The sequence below is a fragment of the Candida oxycetoniae genome (genome assembly GCF_023343755.2).
Source record: "Candida oxycetoniae strain CBS 10844 chromosome Unknown scaffold2, whole genome shotgun sequence".
In the NCBI taxonomy this organism is placed as follows: Eukaryota; Fungi; Ascomycota; class Pichiomycetes; order Serinales; family Debaryomycetaceae; genus Lodderomyces; species Lodderomyces oxycetoniae.
Window position 1 is genome coordinate 274,592 of NW_026055369.1, and position 18,843 is coordinate 293,434.

General features: G+C 37.4%; 5 protein-coding genes across 5 annotated transcripts; 4 read left to right on the top strand and 1 right to left on the bottom strand. All coding sequences in view use genetic code 12, as the record gives it.

The window, feature by feature from the left end:
• Positions 1 to 1,236: 1,236 nt before the first annotated feature.
• KGF56_001408 (uncharacterized protein) lies at positions 1,237 to 3,420 on the top strand (the record flags this gene model as incomplete). The annotated part of the gene is made up of 1 exon (XM_049322528.1): positions 1,237 to 3,420. The coding sequence occupies one exon, from the start codon at positions 1,237 to 1,239 to the stop codon at positions 3,418 to 3,420; it is 2,184 nt and encodes a 727-aa protein (XP_049181546.1).
• A 50-nt stretch (positions 3,421 to 3,470) lies between these two features.
• GIN1 (chromatin-modulating protein) lies at positions 3,471 to 7,106 on the bottom strand (the record flags this gene model as incomplete). Its single annotated transcript, XM_049322529.1, has 1 exon — positions 3,471 to 7,106. The coding sequence occupies one exon, from the start codon at positions 7,104 to 7,106 to the stop codon at positions 3,471 to 3,473; it is 3,636 nt and encodes a 1,211-aa protein (XP_049181547.1).
• A 2,256-nt stretch (positions 7,107 to 9,362) lies between these two features.
• SAM2 (methionine adenosyltransferase) lies at positions 9,363 to 10,520 on the top strand (the record flags this gene model as incomplete). The annotated part of the gene is made up of 1 exon (XM_049322531.1): positions 9,363 to 10,520. The coding sequence occupies one exon, from the start codon at positions 9,363 to 9,365 to the stop codon at positions 10,518 to 10,520; it is 1,158 nt and encodes a 385-aa protein (XP_049181548.1).
• Positions 10,521 to 14,105: 3,585 nt separating this feature from the next.
• PHO84 (phosphate transporter) lies at positions 14,106 to 15,779 on the top strand (the record flags this gene model as incomplete). The annotated part of the gene is made up of 1 exon (XM_049322532.1): positions 14,106 to 15,779. The coding sequence occupies one exon, from the start codon at positions 14,106 to 14,108 to the stop codon at positions 15,777 to 15,779; it is 1,674 nt and encodes a 557-aa protein (XP_049181549.1).
• Positions 15,780 to 17,169: 1,390 nt separating this feature from the next.
• Positions 17,170 to 17,820, top strand: DPP1 (Dpp1p; the record flags this gene model as incomplete). The annotated part of the gene is made up of 1 exon (XM_049322533.1): positions 17,170 to 17,820. One exon carries the CDS (start codon positions 17,170 to 17,172, stop codon positions 17,818 to 17,820), a length of 651 nt encoding a protein of 216 aa, XP_049181550.1.
• Positions 17,821 to 18,843: the final 1,023 nt, after the last annotated feature.

Sequence of the window (18,843 nt, forward strand, 5' to 3'; positions counted from 1 at the left end):
CTTGCATTACTTTTTCACAAGTGTCGATAGTATTGATCTATCTACTATCGACTAGACTCGTTTCACTCGTCTAGTCTCTGCTCGATAGTGTCGATAGTATTGATCTATCTACTATCGACTAGACTCGTTTCACTCGTCTAGTCTCTGCTCAATAGTGTCGATAGTATTGATCTATCTACTATCGACTAGACTCGTTTCACTCGTCTAGTCTCTGCTCGATAGTGTCGATAGTATTGATCTATCTACTATCGACTAGACTCGTTTCACTCGTCTAGTCTATGCTCGATAGCGTCAATAGTCTGTCTAGTCTCTCTCCACTATCTCGCTTCGCTCGATAGTGTCGGTGTCGATCACGTGAGTAACGGTTCACACAAAATCCCTACATGCACCACGTTTCATGTATTTTCCCAACTAGGAAAGTCACCTTCCAAGTTTAGCCCTAAAAAGTTTGGAAAAAGGAATAACATAAATATACGAGGCTGTACGATGCACGTGACACATGTACGCATTCATAAATAAAGAAAACAAGCGTGTCTTTTTAGGTAACCAACCAACACAACAATAAAAGCTTACAAGCATAGGAGAGTATAGGAGAAACAAGAAGAGGAACAAAAACACAACCGTACAAAGGGAAAGAAGCTATAGGCCTTACGAGGATATCTTTGCCTCTGAAAACTCTCATGAAAAGCCCAAGGGGTGCTCTCTCTCTCTCTCTCTAAAATACTTCATCTCTTTCCCAATTTGAATCTAAAGTATCCCAAAACGAAAATGTAAGCGCCAACACACAAAATCAAAATAAAAAATAAAAAAATTTCTGTTTTTTTATATCGATAGCTTTTCGCATCCGCAATTGTTAGTTATAAAGTATTTTAATTAACGCGAGACCAAAAGTAATCAAGAAAAGGTCAATTTGAGTAACCAGGAGACATCTTTTTCAAGAAGACATTTTCTAATTTTCAATTTTTTTTCGTTCATTTTGTCTCATCTTGTGGTTGTGTTTGTACCTTTTACCCTTTGCTACTAATTCTAATTCTAATTCCAGTTCCAATTCTTTTTCCCAATCGTCAAGTCAATAGTCATCTCAAGCTCTAAAACCAAAAATTTAAAGAAGAAAAAAAGACAGCCCAATAAGCGAGTTCTTCCCTTTACGTTGTCATTCAAAGCTGTTCCCCTGTCTTTTATTTTCACTAGATCCCTTTTTTTGTTCTTGATTCCATGCATATTGAACTATAATAAATGTCAACAAGATTGGATCAAATCGTGTCGTTTGTTGAAGAAATAGAAGCACGTTCAAACCAATTAGTAGAGACTGCTTCTAAATCAGTAAACCTAGTCAATAGTTTGTCCAAGATCAACGAAAGGCTACTTTCAAATGATAATGATTTAGAAGAGATTAAATCCTTGATGGATTTGAATAAAGCTTGTTTAATCGAATTGAACGCACTCAATGAAAAATCCTTTTATTTGGAGTCAAACTTACATTTCAATGACCACATTACTAATCAAACATCATTCGAAAATTTGACTCAAGAGTATTTCCATGTGTTGAAAAAATTGAGTGTTATTAATAGTAATAGTGGTGATGTTAATGATAATGATGACGATAATGATGACGATAATGATGATGATGATGATGATAAAATAGGTAACAACCCATTTCTTGAACGTATTTCATTAGTTGAGAAGACCAAGAACAATACACAGTCAATTGAGAAAGAGGGGTGGAACCATTCATCTACACCATCCCCACCTGATCTCAAAAAGATGATTTCAATATCCAATTTACGATTAAAGCCAATGAGATGTGCTTCATCTACTATACAAACAACAACAACAACAACAACAACAACAACACTGGAACCAAGAGCAATATCTAAAAAGAAATCTAGATACAGATTATCAAGCATCTATAATATAAACCCGATAGCATATGAAAATACTGTGAATACCACCACCAGCTCGTCAGTGGCATCCTCACTTTATGACGACGATAGTGATGGAATGATGCAGAATAGTTTATCCAAATCTTATAAAACATTGGAGTCCCATCTAATGAATAACGAGAGCCCCAAAAATGATATAGCAACAGAAGAGATAACTTTCAATAAGAATGGGGTTCCTATACCTATTCCATTTGAACTGCAATTTTTTAGACATCAACGATCGAATTCAGTGCCCACTACATTATCTACAACAAGCATGAAAACAAGCGACCAAACTGAATTGCTAAAGGAGTTTGATTGCGAAGATGATTATATACGATTCAATAGGTTGAAACATTTCATAAGCATGGGCCATTTATCAAAACACATTGACCGATATCCTGGAAACGGAACTGAATATCCTGATATCAATTTGTTCCATGCAAGTACACCTGAAGAAAACCAAGAACATCGACAGCACCTGGAAGCCATGTTTGATAACTGTGACGTTTGTTCAGTTGTTTCAGATGTTTCATATTATTCACCTAGCAAACAGAGAAATCATACTTCACATATCGTATCGGAGTTGGACTCCGATACGTTTGAGTATTATTTGAGAAAACTGGCAATTGACTTGGATGAATTGGTCCCCTCGCTATCTCCACCATTACAGCAACCCCTAGAGCATCCTACCACCACCACCATCACCATAAAGAGAGGTTCAAAATTTCATAATCCTGTTGCGTCGACAATAGGTCCTTCCCATATAGCATCACCTACTTTAGACTCAGGATATCAGCCGCCTATCACTCCTACTAGTGAATATTCCAAGAATGAGTACTCCTCCAAACGACTACTTAACGAAGTAATATCACGAAGTCCAGCAGAGGCACAAGCAATCATGCCTATGACCATCTTTTCGGACTTTTTCTCAACTACACCACCTCGATTAAAGAAAACTTTTAAACAACCAATACCTATTGGAAAAGATAACCTTGGTGAGCCACCATCATCATCATCATCACCATCACCACCATCACCACCATCATCACCAACTTCTATACCGTTTTTAAATTCCCTAACTACAAAATCAACACCATCAACAGCAACTACTGCATTTTCATTTTCTTCATTGCCATTTCCAATATTTAATACTCCTCCTCGTAATAGCACAACTCCAGCATCAAAAAAGCCTCCTCCAACTTTAGCCAAACCATGTAAACCTTCAACACCACAAAAAATTCGTGATTTGAAAAGATTGAAACAATTCAAAAAGAGCCTACCGATCCTGATCACTAATGAAACTTACTTGAAAAGAATCCCTAATAGACCTTTCGGTTGCGGATATAACCGTACCGATGGGTCATTTTCAAACTTGACGATTTTACAAAATAACAAATACATAAAACATGGCGATGCTTCAATATTTAATAACCCGATAATGAGATTATACAATGAAGAAGGTTTAAAAAAGGCATTATCCGAAAGCATTTACTAGGAAAAGACTGCATTGTTAGTCGAATGTATTAGTTTATATATTTTCTATATTTATATGAATCCAGAGGTGGAGAATACTGCCGATGATGTAGAATTTCGTTTGAAATTATTCAAATCTCGCTCAATTTGTCGTTGTTTGCTATTTCTCTTTTCTTCAGGGTTACCATTCTTCAAATGATTGGATTTCTTTGACATGAATGTAATTGAGGCCTTTGAACCTGAAACAACTTTATATTGTTTACTTATGGTGACTCCCGAAAAATGTTGTTTACCATCTTTGATGGTGATGCCTTGTTGTTCTTGGAAAGATTTGAACGATTTCACAATAGATGGTTTTTTGAAAACTGGCATAAACCCATCATTCACATCATCATCATTATCACAAGTACCATCACTCGTGCACTTATCATTATCCTTTTGTGTATCTTCATCTACATCAGTATCACCATCGTCGATGCTTCTTTTTCTTGATACTTTTCCTAGATTAAGCGAACTACGCGACTTTAAGGCATTCATGTCAACCAAATCGTCTTCATCTTCAGAAAAGCCGTGTTGGATATTTGATAACTTTTGTATTTTTTGATATTTAAGCTCATCATCATCATCAAAAACGCTTTTATGGAGAAACGACAATTGTTTTTGTACAAACGACTGCTTTATCTTGACTGTTTTCTTGATTGATTCCTTTACTTCGTCCTCTTCGTCCTCTTCGTCGTCTTCTCCCTCATCCCCGTTGCTGTTTTCAACTTCACCGCCTTTCTCTTTTCCAAACGGATTGGCAATTTCTCCTTCTTTGTCTTTTTCTTCATCGTCATCGTCATCGTCATCTTCATTTTCACTATCAATTATGATAACCTCATTTTTATCTTGTATAGTTGCAAAAAATGCCTTTGATTTCTCATTCTTACTCAATGTTTGTAATTTCTTATTTTTAAGTAGTCTCAGTTGCTGTTCTTGGTATTTTTGTTTTCTATAAGCAGCTAATAACTGATCCTCTTCATCACTCAATTCAATATCCAATCCATTATTAGCGACTCGTTTAATTAATCGATGGTTCTTTATATCATCAAGCAATTTTTCCAATTCCTTTTGATCTTTGATTTTATAATCTTCCATGAATTTCTTTTTAATTGCTTCATCTTGCAAATCAATATTGAAATCATTATCAATCATCTTTTCATCTTCGGAATTAGCAACATCACTAAACTCGCCATCGACTCCACCAAGCCCCTTCCATTCATCTTCAGATTCTTCTGCTTCTCCTTCAACTATATCTTTTAACCCTCTCCTCTCCATTTCTTTCCTCTTTTTCCGTAATTTTAGTTCTTTTATACGCAATTTTTGCTCATATTCTCGAAGTCTCTGTTTCAACGCTTCTTCTTGCTCTTGTTCATCTTTCTCATTCATCTCATTTTCATGTTCTTGGTCAACTTTTTCATCTTTAATTTGGTTTAATTTATTTCTCATAGCTCGACGACCTCGTGATACTTGTGCAGGTGTAATCACATCATCATCATCATCATCATCATTGTCTTCTTCTTCATCATCATCATCATTGTCTCCTTCTTCTTCATCATCTATATGTTTTCCACGATTAATAATCTGAGTTTCGAAATCGTCCAAAGTTGTAGAGTCTACCTGAGTAATAGCATCCACTTGTGTCTGTTGAGTACCCTGAGTTTGTGGAAGATCTTCAAATTGAGGTAATTTTGGTTCCATTTTGGCATTTACTTCATGTTGTGTAGATATGAATGAGTCTTCTTCTTGTCTTGGTTGTAAATTTTGGAAAAGCTCATGCAAATTAGACTGGCCGATAACCAGAGTTTCTTCCTCCTGACTTTGATCATTGTCTTTAGCAACTTCTTGATCGTAGCTTATTTGTGAAATAGGTGAATGATTATTCCTGTCACTATCTTCCTCCTCTTCCTCCTCTTCCTCCTCTTGCTCACTCTCTGGAACTTCAGAGTCAGCAACTTCATCAAATTGCATTTCCTCCTCCTCTGATCCCGAGTAATCACCCTTTGTCTTTGCACGCAACTCCTTCTTCCTTAGTAACGCTAATTTGGCTCGTTCTTCCAACTTTTCCTTTTTCCTAATATTTCTGACCCTCTCCATTTCTCTTTCTAAAAGCGACGTCATCGATTCCTCCTCTTTTTCAAACTCTTCTCGTAAAGCGTAATCAGGATCGTTAAGTTTATGCACTTTCAATTGATGAATGTTTCGTTTATGCAATTGTTTTAAAAAATCATTATTTTGTTTATTACCATAACTTGGGATTTTGGCTCCTTGTCCTTGTCCTTGTCCTCGTCTTTGTTGATTGCAGTTTTGGTATTTCTTTTTAGAATACTTTTGTCTAATCATCAATTTCTTTTCCTTGGATAGTTCAGGTATGATATCCAATTCGTTACCACGATTCGTCATTTGTGTTTTGTAAAATTGGTTTCTAATTGGGGAAGAAGAATGACCAACTTCTATATCTGAATCAGAGTCCAAGGTTAATCCGCCATGAACAAGATCTTGTTTCAACTTGTTGATATACGTTGCAATTGGATTTGTTGGGGTTTTATGCTTTTTGAGCTGGAAAAGATCATAAACATTTTCCTCTTGATGATCTTTTACTGGTGAAGTTGTAGGGCTTGATTTTAGATAGTCTCTACCTCTAGGAGAAGATGATTTTCCTCCAACTTTTGAAGAAACTTCTTCTTCGTCCTCGTAATCGTGCATCATCTTCTTTTTCTTCTCCTCTTCTTCCTCATCGTCTGAAAAAGCACTAAGGAATCTATCCTTTGTGAATACTTGTGTACTTTCAAATGCCGGTCTAATATCGATTTTTCGTTTTTGTATGTTTATAAACTCTTGTGCTTTCTCCAATTCCTTCAGCGATATTCCATCACTTTTCATGTGTGAGGAAACTACAGTATCGTTTGCTTCATTGTTCAAGTCATTCTCCTCATCGGTGATTGTACCTTTTGAAACATCTTGTTCTAGAGCTTCTCTTTCTCTAATGAGCCTTTCTTGTCTTTTTTGCTCAGCCAATGCAATTATTCTTGATTGTCTCTCCTCATTGGACAACAAAGGAGTCTCGTTTTCCTCTTGGGGCAACAAAGGAGTCTCATTTTCCTCTTGGCACTCGTCGTCTGAGACAAACAAGTTTGGCAATGTCTTATTAATTGGGATGACTTGTGTTGGCTCGAGATTTGACAGTGTTATTTTCTCGATTTTTGCATTTATGTATTCACTTTCGTCAACTTTGAGTTGCGGTAAGAATTGAAATGAAGGAGCAATCTGTTCCACCAGGTCAGAATCAGCACCATCGTCAGCACCAGTATCACCACCATCGTCAGCACCATCGTCAGCACCACTGTCAGCACCATCGTCAGCACCATCGTCAGCACCACTGTCACCACCAGTATCATCACCACTGTCAGCACCACTGTCAGCACCACTGTCACCACTTTTTGGGATAATTTTTTGAGTTTCCGCTAGATCGTCTTGATACTTGCCTTCCCCTTGTAATCTACTCTTGATCCTGTTCAATATACTTAGATCAGGACCAGTTGTTGTTAAATGAAAAGTTGGACCTAAAAGCGATACATTCTGAGTAATTGACTGAGATTCGTCTTGTTTTGCTTTTACCGTAAACTCATATGAGTTTGACTGATCTTCAATCTCATTTAGCAAGTCCATGGGTGAGGGGGCGAGGGGTTCTACAGCTACAACTGTATGAAAGGACAATGGTAATAGTTGATGAAAGAGTTTTCCAACGCGTTTCGTTTTTGTTGACATTTTTTTTTTTGGCTTGCGACGCGTAAAAATTTAGGTGACGCGTCTGAAGATGAGATGGAGATGAGATTGAGATGAGATGGAGAGGAGATGGAGAAGAGATAGAGAAAAGATGGAGAAGAGATGGAGAAGAGATTGAGAAGAGATTGAGAAGAGATTGAGAAGAGACGGAGAAGAGATTGAGATGAGACGGAGAAGAGATTGAGATGAGATGAAGAGGAGATGGGAAGATGATGAAGACAACGTATATGATAGTAAGAGAAGGAGGAAAAACAGACAAATAGTGACAAGTAAGTATATAGGCAAGTAGGCAAGTAGAAACGGCACGTTAGCTTTCTATGAATACTCTGTATACATACATCTTTTGCGAATAGTCTGTATACATATAGCTTTTAGAGCTTTGCGAGTACTCCATTACCATATAGCTTTTGCGAGAAGGCACATAGGTATCACGTAATTACTCAACAGCCTCACGTGACTACTCAACACCACTATTCAGTGCTGTTCCACCATTTGGCTCTGCTCGATGATGTTTGCTCGATAGTGTCGCTCGATAGTGTCAGTAGTCAGTGCTGTTCCACCATCTCGTTCTGGGTGATAGTGTCTGCTCGATAGTGTCTGTCAGTGCTTTTTCACTATCTCGATCTGCTCGATAGTGTCTGCTCGTTAGTGTCTGTTCGATAGTGTCTGCTTGTTAGTGTCTGCTTAATAGTGTCTGCTTAATAGTGTCTGTCAGTGCTTTTTTACTATCTCGCTTCCCTCTATTATGTAATTCTTTCTACACCACTATTATGTGACTACTCTACACATTTCACACGTGACACTCTACACAGTTTTTTACATAATTTTTTAGCATCTCTATTATGTGATTACTTAATACCCTTTTCACGTGACTCTCAACACTACTATTCAGGGTTGATAGTCTCCCTCCACTATCGACCAGACTCGTTTCACTCATCTAGTCTCTCTCCACTATCGACCAGACTCGTTTCACTCATCTAGTCTCTCTCCACTATCTCGCTTCGCTCGATTGTGTCGCTAGAAAGTGTTGCTAGAAAGTGTTGCTCGAAAGTGTCGATAGTCTGACTGGTCTCTTTCCACTATCTACTATCGACTAGACTCGTTTCACTCGTTTAGTCTCTCTCCACTATCTCGCTCTGCTCGATAGTGTCGCTCGAAAGTGTCGCTCTATAGTGTCGATAGTCTGTCTAGCCTCTCTCAACTATCTACTATCGACTAGACTCGTTTCACTCGTCCAGTCTCTCTCCACTCGTCTAGTCTCTCTCCACTCGTCCAGTCTCTCTCCACTCGTCCAGTCTCTCTCCACTCGTTTAGTCTCTCTCCACTATCTCGCTTTGCTCGATAGTGTCGATAGTGTCGATGGTGTCACACGTGCAAGTCACGTTTTCTTCCATCATCAATTTACATCCATAAGCCAATAATAACAATACCAAATTATAAATGCCACGAGTTTATTTGAACCATACACGAAATTGTTTTGAAAAAATTAATTTACTCTTTTAGGCTGGGCGGGTCTTTAATACTCGTGAAAATTTACATCGTTTACAAGTACTTTATAACACATATAGGTGAAAAATAATGTTGGGTGAGAAATGAACTAATACAAAAGCCGATAATCCACATCTAAAAATGAACCTCGCTTTTAGAAACACGAGAGGAAAGTGCCACTTTTTAAAAAGAGTATATACAGTAAAGATTTAGAGCTTCAGCTTTGCTATCCCCCATCTCAATCGCGGCATCTTGTTATCATTGTAACCCTCCTCCTACTCCTCTTCCTCCTACTCCTCTTCCTCTTCCTACTCCTCTTCCACCACCTCTTCCTCTTCCTACTCCTCCACCTCTTCCACCTCTTCCACCTCTTCCACCTCTTCCACCTCTTCCACCTCTTCCACCTCTTCCACCTCTTCCACCTCTTCCACCTCTTCCACCTCTTCNTTTTCCTATTTTTTTTTTTTTTTTTTTTTTTTTTTTTTTTTTTTCATCGTTCAGCGCTGTGGATCATCGCATTTCACATAAATATATATATATATATATCATATTCCTTATTGAATTTCTTCTTTTTAGCACGTTTTTCTTAGAGAAGAGGTTAATTTCCTAGGGTGAGTTATTTTCATAGGGTGAGTAAATTATAAAAATACAATGACTACTTCTGGAGAAAGATTTTTTTTCACGTCAGAGTCAGTTGGCGAGGGACATCCCGACAAGATCTGTGATCAAGTTTCAGATGCTATCTTGGACGCTTGTTTAGCTGTTGATCCTCTTTCCAAAGTTGCATGTGAAACTGCAGCTAAAACAGGTATGATTATGGTATTTGGTGAAATCACCACCAAGGCTCAATTAGACTTTCAAAAAATAGTCAGAGATACTATTAAACACATTGGCTATGATCATTCTGAAAAAGGATTTGACTATAGTACATGTAATGTGTTGGTTGCAATTGAACAACAATCCCCAGATATTGCTCAGGGTTTGCACTATGAAAAAGCCTTGGAAGATTTGGGTGCCGGTGATCAAGGTATTATGTTTGGTTATGCTACTGATGAAACTGATGAAAAGTTGCCATTGACTATTTTGCTAGCCCACAAATTGAATGCTGCTTTAGCCTCAGCTAGAAGATCTGGCGCATTGCCCTGGTTAAGACCAGATACCAAGACTCAAGTTACTGTTGAATATGAAAAAGATGGCGGTGCAGTTATTCCCAAAAGAGTCGATACTGTTGTTATTTCGACTCAACACTCTGACGATATCTCAACTGAAGACTTGAGACTGGAAATCATGTCTCATATTATTGAAAAGGTTATTCCTGAACATTTATTAGATGACAAGACTGTTTATCACATTCAACCATCAGGAAGATTTGTTATTGGTGGTCCACAAGGTGACGCTGGATTAACTGGTAGAAAAATCATTGTTGATACTTATGGTGGATGGGGTGCCCACGGAGGTGGTGCTTTCTCGGGTAAAGATTTTTCTAAAGTCGACAGATCAGCTGCATATGCTGCTAGATGGGTTGCTAAATCATTAGTTAACGCAGGATTAGCAAGAAGAGCCTTGGTTCAATTTTCATATGCTATTGGTGTTGCAGAACCATTATCAATCTATGTTGATACTTATGGCACCTCTAAATACTCATCTGACGAATTAGTTAAAATCATAAAGAAAAATTTCGATTTGAGACCAGGTGTGATTGTTAAAGAGTTGGATTTGGCTAGACCAATCTATTTCAAGACTGCTTCATATGGACATTTCACCAACCAAGAAAATCCATGGGAACAACCAAAGAAGTTGAAATTCTGAGCAAAGAAACGAAACAAAAGAAAAAAAAAATCAACCACCACCGTTTAAATCAACGACCAAACTAGATAAAAAAAATTAACCAACTCATAATCTCATTTACAGTGAATCATCAACTGTTCACTCAATAACTAAACAAAAAAAAAAAAAAAAGAAAAAAAAAACTCACCAATGCATCATGAAACTATCATCACTTTACGAACTTTCAATGTTTCCAAACCTTTTTTTTTTTCAATTTAATTCATGAATTAATATGTTTTTTACTTAAATTTTACAAAACAAGCTTATATATATATATAGACACATACGGGTCCTCAACGGACATTTTGGGATTTATAACTAGACTTTGTATAGATAATCAAATGTATGCAAAATCAAAAATGAAAATCAAGAGCGGTGGAGACTAGTCGAGGAGGGAGACTAGTTGAATAGCGGAATGTGCTGGATTCAAAAGACTAGTCGAGCAGAGGAAGACTATTTGAATAGCGGGAGGTGCTGGATTCATGAGACTAGTTGAATAGCGGAATGTGCTGGACTCATGAGACTAGTCTTGCTCTGCTCGACTATAGTTGAATAGCTGGAGGTGTGGGGGGGGGGGTACTTTCCATGATAGTATATGATCACGTGACCCATTAGACCAAATCGTACCACGTGACATACTTGTTTATTCATTTTCGCTAGTCAGCGTGCAGTGAGAATATTGACTTTTGGGCAAACCCAATTTGATCTATGTCATGTACAATGAACAGGACCATCAAAATAAAACAAAGCTCTTCTCGTAAAAAAGAACAAAGATCAAACTACTTTAATATACACGAACCACGATTCTACAATTTTTTTTTTTTTTTTTGCAGCCAATAACGAAATAGTACAAAAAACCAACAGCGTGAACAGAACCATCTAACGATGTTACTACTAGTAACGTACCACGCAGTAGAAGCTAAAACGTGGTAAGACAAAAAGACAATAGATTTGTATTTATTCGACTTTAAGCGATAGCCGCAAACCATACAATTTGTATAAGAACTATACATACACATGGGTTCCAAGTACTGATACATTATGGGTTCCAATATGGTACAGATTCTGTAAATTGTTTTTACTATTTACCACGTGACTCGCTTATTAGTCAATATCGTGTAATAAAATCGTGCAAGACTGGCCAATTCCTTCTAAACTAAATGCAAAGAAAAGTAGATAGGTTGAGGAACACGTGGGGAGGTCCATTTACATTTGTTATTGGGCCACTGGAAAAAATAAAATAAATGCACACCCTAAAGTAAAGACTACTTTAAAGTTTATGCAGGCTTTACAGTTTAACTCGATATTGCTAGTACACGTGGCAACCACCACCAACCCTGCATTACTGGCTTTGAGCCAAAACTTTAAATTATCAACTCTTGTAAATGCGACACTATCGAGCAGCGCTGACGACACTATCGAGCAGCGTTGACGACACTATCGAGCGAAGCGAGATGGTGGAGCAGCGCTGACATGCACCAACACTAACGACACTAGCGACACTAGCGACACTATCGAGAAACGAGCATAGATACTGGTTAGTAGCGATGAGAAACGAGCATAGATACTGGTTAGTAGCGATGAGAAATAAGCAGGGAGGCTAGATAGCAGCGATGAGAAACAATCATAGAGACTACTTAGTAACTGCTTTTGTCTAGCATAGATGTTAGTTAGTAATCTTTTTCTAGCATAGATGTTAGTTAATAACCTTTTCTAGCATAGATGTTAGTTAGTAACCTTTTCTAGCATAGATGTTATCTAGTAATTGCCTTTTTCTAGAATAGATGTTAGTTAGTAACCTTTTTCTCCCCCATTTTATCCATAACCACTTTGTCCTAACTATTCCACCTATTCTACGCAGTTTAATTTGCTAATGAATTTCTGTCTCACATTTTTAGTCGTAGTGTCAGTGTCGCTAGTGTTGGTGGCAGTTACTGTGCTCCACTATCTCGATCTGCTCGATAGTGTCGCTAGTGTTGGTGGCAGTTACTGTGCTCCACTATCTCGATCTGCTCGATAGTGTCGCTAGTGTTGGTGGCAGTTACTGTGCTCCACTATCTCGCTTCGCTCGATAGTGTAGTGTCTCTATCTTTTTCTTTTTTCTGACAGAAAAAATATTTTTAGGAAATTATTTTCCATTTTTTTATTTTTTTATTTTTTTATTTTTTTATTTTATTTTTTATTTTTTATTTTTTTATTTATTTTTTGCCAGGGGTTTTACCAGTAGATTTAGAGAATAGTTTTTCTGGGACCAGATGATTCTTGATTTCTTGGTATCTTCCCACCATATCAATTAAACAGTCGGAGTACTAAAAGAAAACTCGTTCTTGACCGTTGGATCTTGAAATTTTTTTCTTGAGTACATTTTGACAGGATCCTTAAGGCAATTTTTGGGGGAGGGCAACAAAAAATAAAAAAAAAAAAAAAAAGAGTAAGAAGCTGCAAAAAAAAAAGAAATCCAGAAACAAGTTGAAAATTTAGAAACAATAGTAAAGATGTTTCAGTAGAAAGTGAAAAGGGGATGCTAATGGTCTTGCTCTCCCCCACTAGCTGCATTGACCACTGGTTCCAAAGCAACTGTTTTTTTACCTCCATATTCATCTTTTTGCTCCCATATTGTAGCTTTATTTTTCTTTTTGCTCTTATATAAAAGTTTCATTTGTTTTTTTTGTTTTGTGAATGCGGCCCACGTGTGTACCATCTTTTTTTTTTTTTTTTTTTAATTTTTTTTTCTATGAGATGAGAAGCCATTTTAAACAAACGCCTTTGACTTGATACACCTTTGATTTGATACACCTTTGAATTCGAAGCAAAAAAAGACTACTTTAACACTTGAGCTATCTAAATAAGATCTCTAATTCCACCTAATTTCACCTAACTCTCTAGCCCTCATCTTTTTTTTTTTTTTTTTTTTTTTTTTTTTTTTTTTTTTTTTTTTTTACCAATAAACACTATTAACTTTTTCTATTTTCAAAACCGTTTCTTTTTGCGGAAACTATTAGTTGAAAAGCATTCTAGACATCAAAGGTTTGAAAAGCATTAGGAACCCCACCCAATTGCCAACCAAGAAAAGTACCAATCTACCATAGCCTAACAGGATATGCGCCCATTTGGAACAAGTGTAAGGCTCTGAGTTTATAGAGACTTGACAAAAGTTTGTACTGAAAAACTCATCATATTGCCAGTTTTGTTCCAATTTTTCAGATTTAGTCTAAAAATTTAATTTACTTTTGCATAAAATGCCTTTTTTGGCCTGCAGGCGGTTTAAATATAGGTTTTTGTACAACGAGCAGTATATAGTACAATAATCCATTGCTCCATTATACAATGAAATAATGCTAGCACAGGTCCATTCTAAGAACACCCCCCCCTCCCTCCCTCTTTCTCTCTTTCTGGTTGAAGTATATAAGTTCATTTCTAAATTCCCATTATCATTTTTATATTCACAAAAGTTCTACTTAATTCGTACTCTTTTCCTGGCTTCTCTTTTCTTCCTTCTGACTCTTCATCTCCCTGTTCTTTTAGATCAAGAAAAAAACAAAAACCATTATTACATAGTTTGTTGATATGGTTGATGCTTCACAGGAAATTGAACATGGTTATCATGAAAGCCATAGTGGTGGTAAAACAGCATTCAAGGATTATTTGGGTAAATATGCCCATATTGAGGATCCTTTAGAAAGAAGAAGGTTAGCCTTGGAAGATATCGATAAGGCTGGTTTTGGTTGGACTCAAATTAAGATGATTATGATTGCCGGTGTTGGGTTTATGACAGATTCTTATGATATTTTTGCAATCAACTTGTCGGTCAATATGTTGCAGTATGTATATTGGGCAGGTAAAATACCCGACTCGACAACTACATTAATTAAAGTTTCCACTTCTGTTGGTACAGTTATTGGACAAGTTGGATTTGGTACAATTGCCGATAAAGTTGGTCGTAAAAAGATTTATGGTTTAGAGTTGATTGTGATGATTTGTGCTACTATTATGCAGTGTACGATTGGTGATTCGCCTGCTATTAGTTTTGTTGCTTGGTTTTCAACATTGAGAATTATTATGGGTATTGGTATTGGTGGAGATTATCCATTGTCATCGATTATTTCATCTGAATTCTCAACCACAAAATGGAGAGGAGCAATTATGGCAGCTGTCTTTTCAAATCAAGGTTTGGGACAAGTGTTTGCTGGTATTGTTGCCATGATTTGTGTTGCTGGATACAAAGATCAATTGATTGGTTCCAACTCGGGAGAAGAATGTCACAATGATCACAGGTGCAGAAAAGCTTGTGACCAAATGTGGAGAATTATTATTGGATTTGGTTGTGTTCCCGGATGTATTGCATTGTACTATAGATTGACCATTGCTGAATCTCCTAGATATGCCCTTGATGTTAACCAACACGATCAAGTTGAAAAAGTTGCTGATGCTGAAGCCGCCATTGACCCCTCTGCTCAAGAAATTGTACCACCAAAGGCTTCATTCAAAGATTTTGTTTCTCATTTCGGTAGGTGGAAATACGGTAAAATTTTGTTGGGAACTGCAGGTTCTTGGTTTATGTTGGATGTTGCCTTTTACGGTTTAGGTTTGAATTCAACTACTATTTTACAAGCTATAGGATATGCTGGTAAAAAGAATGTTTACCACAAGTTGTACGACTCTGCAGCTGGTAACTTAATCTTGGTTTGTGCGGGTTCTTTGCCAGGTTATTGGGTTTCTATTGCAACTATTGATTTCTTGGGTAGAAAGGTTATTCAAATTGGTGGATTTTTCATTTTGACCGTTATCTTGTGTGCTATGGGTTTCGGATACTATAGATTAGGAGACAAGGGATTATTGGGATTATACGTTGTTGCTAGTTTTTTCCAGAATTTCGGACCAAACGTAACAACGTTTATTGTTCCAGGTGAAGTTTTCCCAACAAGATATAGATCTACTGCACATGGTCTTTCTGCAGCTGCAGGTAAAGTTGGTGCAATTATTGCTCAGACATGTATTGGTACCTTGATTAACCACAACTGTCCAGCCGATAAACCAAATTGTTATTTGAATCACGTTTTGGAAATCTTTGCATTATTTATGTTGCTTGGTATATTCACATCATTCTTGATTCCAGAAACAAAGAGAAGGACATTGGAGGAGATTTGTGAAACATGCCACGATGAAGTTGATACTACAAAATTAGGTAGAGATAGGTACACTACACAAGAAGAATCGTATGATTCAGATCTTAAACAGTAAAGTCAATTACTGAGGGGAGGGGAAATAAGTTAGAAGGGAGTTACTGTTGCTATTGCTAGAGATGGTGTTGCTAGTATCGGTTTAGTCAGTGCTGCTCCACTATCGAGAGAAGCAAGATAGTGTCATGGGAGTTACTGATGTTGTTGCTGGTAACGTTATCAATTGTTATTTCAGTTCGTTTATTATTAATTATATATAGGTCTTTATTTTTTTATCATTGTTAACTTTACCTTAATAAGAGACAACTTTTAGATTATAAAGAAGGTTTTGTAAAAATCACTATCGAGAAGATACTATGGAGAAGATACTATGGAGCAGACACTATCGAGCAGACACTATGGAGCAGAGCGAGATAGTGGAGCATACCGATACTTTGTAGCTTGTTACAACGCTATCGAGCAAAGGAAGCTAGTGAGCACTTTGTAGCTTGTTACAACGCTATCGAGCAAAGGAAGCTAGTGAACACTTTGTAGCTTGTTACAACGCTATCGAGCAAAGGAAGCTAGTGAGCACTTTGTAGCTTGTTACAACGCTATCGAGCAAAGGAAGCTAGTGAACACTTTGTAGCTTGTTACAACGCTATCGAGCAAAGGAAGCTAGTGAGCACTTTGTAGCTTGTTACAACGCTATCGAGCAAAGGAAGCTAGTGAACACTTTGTAGCTTGTTACAACGCTATCGAGCAAAGGAAGCTAGTGAGCACTTTGTAGCTTGTTACAACGCTATCGAGCAAAGGAAGCTAGTGAACACTTTGTAGCTTGTTACAACGCTATCGAGCAAAGGAAGCTAGTGAGCACTTTGTAGCTTGTAACAATACTATCGAGCGAAGAAAGCTAGTGTCGCTGCTCGATAGTGAGCACTTCGTAGCTTGTAACGACACTATCTCGCTCTGCTCGATAGTGTTGCTCGATGGTGGAGCACTTTATAGCTTTCTACAACACTATCTCGCTCTGCTCGATAGTGTCGCTGCTCGATAGTGTCGCTGCTCGATAGTGTTGCTGTATGATTTTTGGAATCAGTGTTGGTGGTAGCTTTTTTAGGTTGATGGAAACTGGTGAAAAAAATGTAACCAAAGTGAGAAGGGGAAAAAACAAAAATAGAAAACGTGGATCTAATTTTTCAGATAGATAGATAGATAGATAGATAGATAGATAAACGGGTATATAGACGGACACACGGAGCGAGAGACAAAGAAACATAGAGTTAAGTAGATAGGAAACACTTTCGTTTTAGTTCAATAACCCAATGCTGCAGCTATATCTCACTTCATCTAAATTCAAATCATTCTTACCAGACTGGATCATCACTTTCTTTTTAATATTCGTATTCTTTTACGTCACTGAACGCTGGGAACCGTTTCATCGGCAGTTTTATATAAACGATGCGAAACTAATGCACCCATTTGCTACCCAAGAACGTGTTACCGATAATCAATTGTACATTTTGTCAACACTAATCCCAATGATTGTAATAAGCATTCTTTCATTATATCTAGCACCTACGAATTTTGACAAATTGCATTTGTTACAAGTATCCAATTTAGGATTATTATTCGGTGTAAGTGCAGTTTCCGTGTTAACCGATATTTTAAAGTGTTGGATAGGCAATCCAAGACCTGATTTCATCGACCGATGCGGTCCCAAAGAAGGCACTCCATTGAATGTCTTGTTTAGTATAAGTGATCAAATATGTACATCACCTTATGGCGCCAAGTATTTATCTGATGGGATGAAATCTACACCACTGGGACATTCGTCCATGGCATTTGCCGGATTGGTATATTTATCACTTTGGTTAATTGGTCAATTCAAATTGATCAACCGTCAAAATGAACTTGATAATAAATTGGTATTTTTGATTATTGTATGCTTACCAATATTGTTGGCTTCGTATATTGGATTGAGCAGGACTCAAGATTACAGACATCATTTCTTTGATGTCTGCTTTGGTAGTGGTTTAGGTATTGTTTTTGCTGTTGTTTCGTATTTCAAATATTTTAGGACATTGAGTGACTCGAAATGTAATGAACCTATAGACTACTAAGAGTGATTCAAAAAAGAAAAATTATAGATTTGAGATTAATAGATATGGCATGTTGTATTGATACCTACTGGGTAAATACATTTTGGTCCAATTTGACGAGTCCACTATCTCGCTTCGCTCGATAGTGGAGCAACACTAGCTCTTGAGTGAGGCAGTCTCTGAGTGGGGCAATCTCTGAGTGAGACAGTCTCTGAGTGAGGCAGTCTCTGAGCGAGGCAGTCTCTGAGTGCTATATTGACGACACTCATTTCCACTTTGTATGAATGTGAATATATAAAGATATAGCACATACATATATAGCACATATATATTTATCAATGCTAAACTATCTAGCGAAGCGAGCTAGTACTAGCCAGTGGCAGCTACAAGGTGTTTCTCCACTATCTAGCGAAGCGAGCTAGTACTAGTCAGTGGCAGCTACAAAGTATTGCACCACTATCTAGCGAAGCGAGCTAGTACTAGTCAGTGGCAGCTACAAAGTATTGCACCACTATCTAGCGAAGCGAGCTAGTACTAGTCAGTGGCAGCTACAAAGTATTGCACCACTATCTAGCGAAGCGAGCTAGTACTAGTCAGTGGCAGCTACAAAGTATTGCACCACTATCTAGCGAAGCGAGCTAGTACTAGTCAGTGGCAGCTACAAAGTATTGCACCACTATCTAGCGAAGCGAGCTAGTGTCGATAGTGAGTTGAAGTGGTGAGATGATTTTCTTTGAATGAGTTGCTCTTAGTAGCTTGTTACATTACTATCTCGCTCTGCTCGATAGTGCTGTCGCACCAAACAGCTTTTCTACTCAATGTTGCTCCTCTATCTCGCTTTGCTCGATAGTGTCGCTCGATAGTGCGTTCGATAGTGGCACTTGGTAGCATTCAAGTAATAAGATTTAAATAGAATCTCCAAGAGAATATTAGATTCGATTTAAATCGAAAAATCAACACTATTAGATTCAATTAAATTCGAAATCGAATCTAATTGTTTGTAAATTATTTTTTTCCAGAACCGAGGAAACCTCCATAAGATTG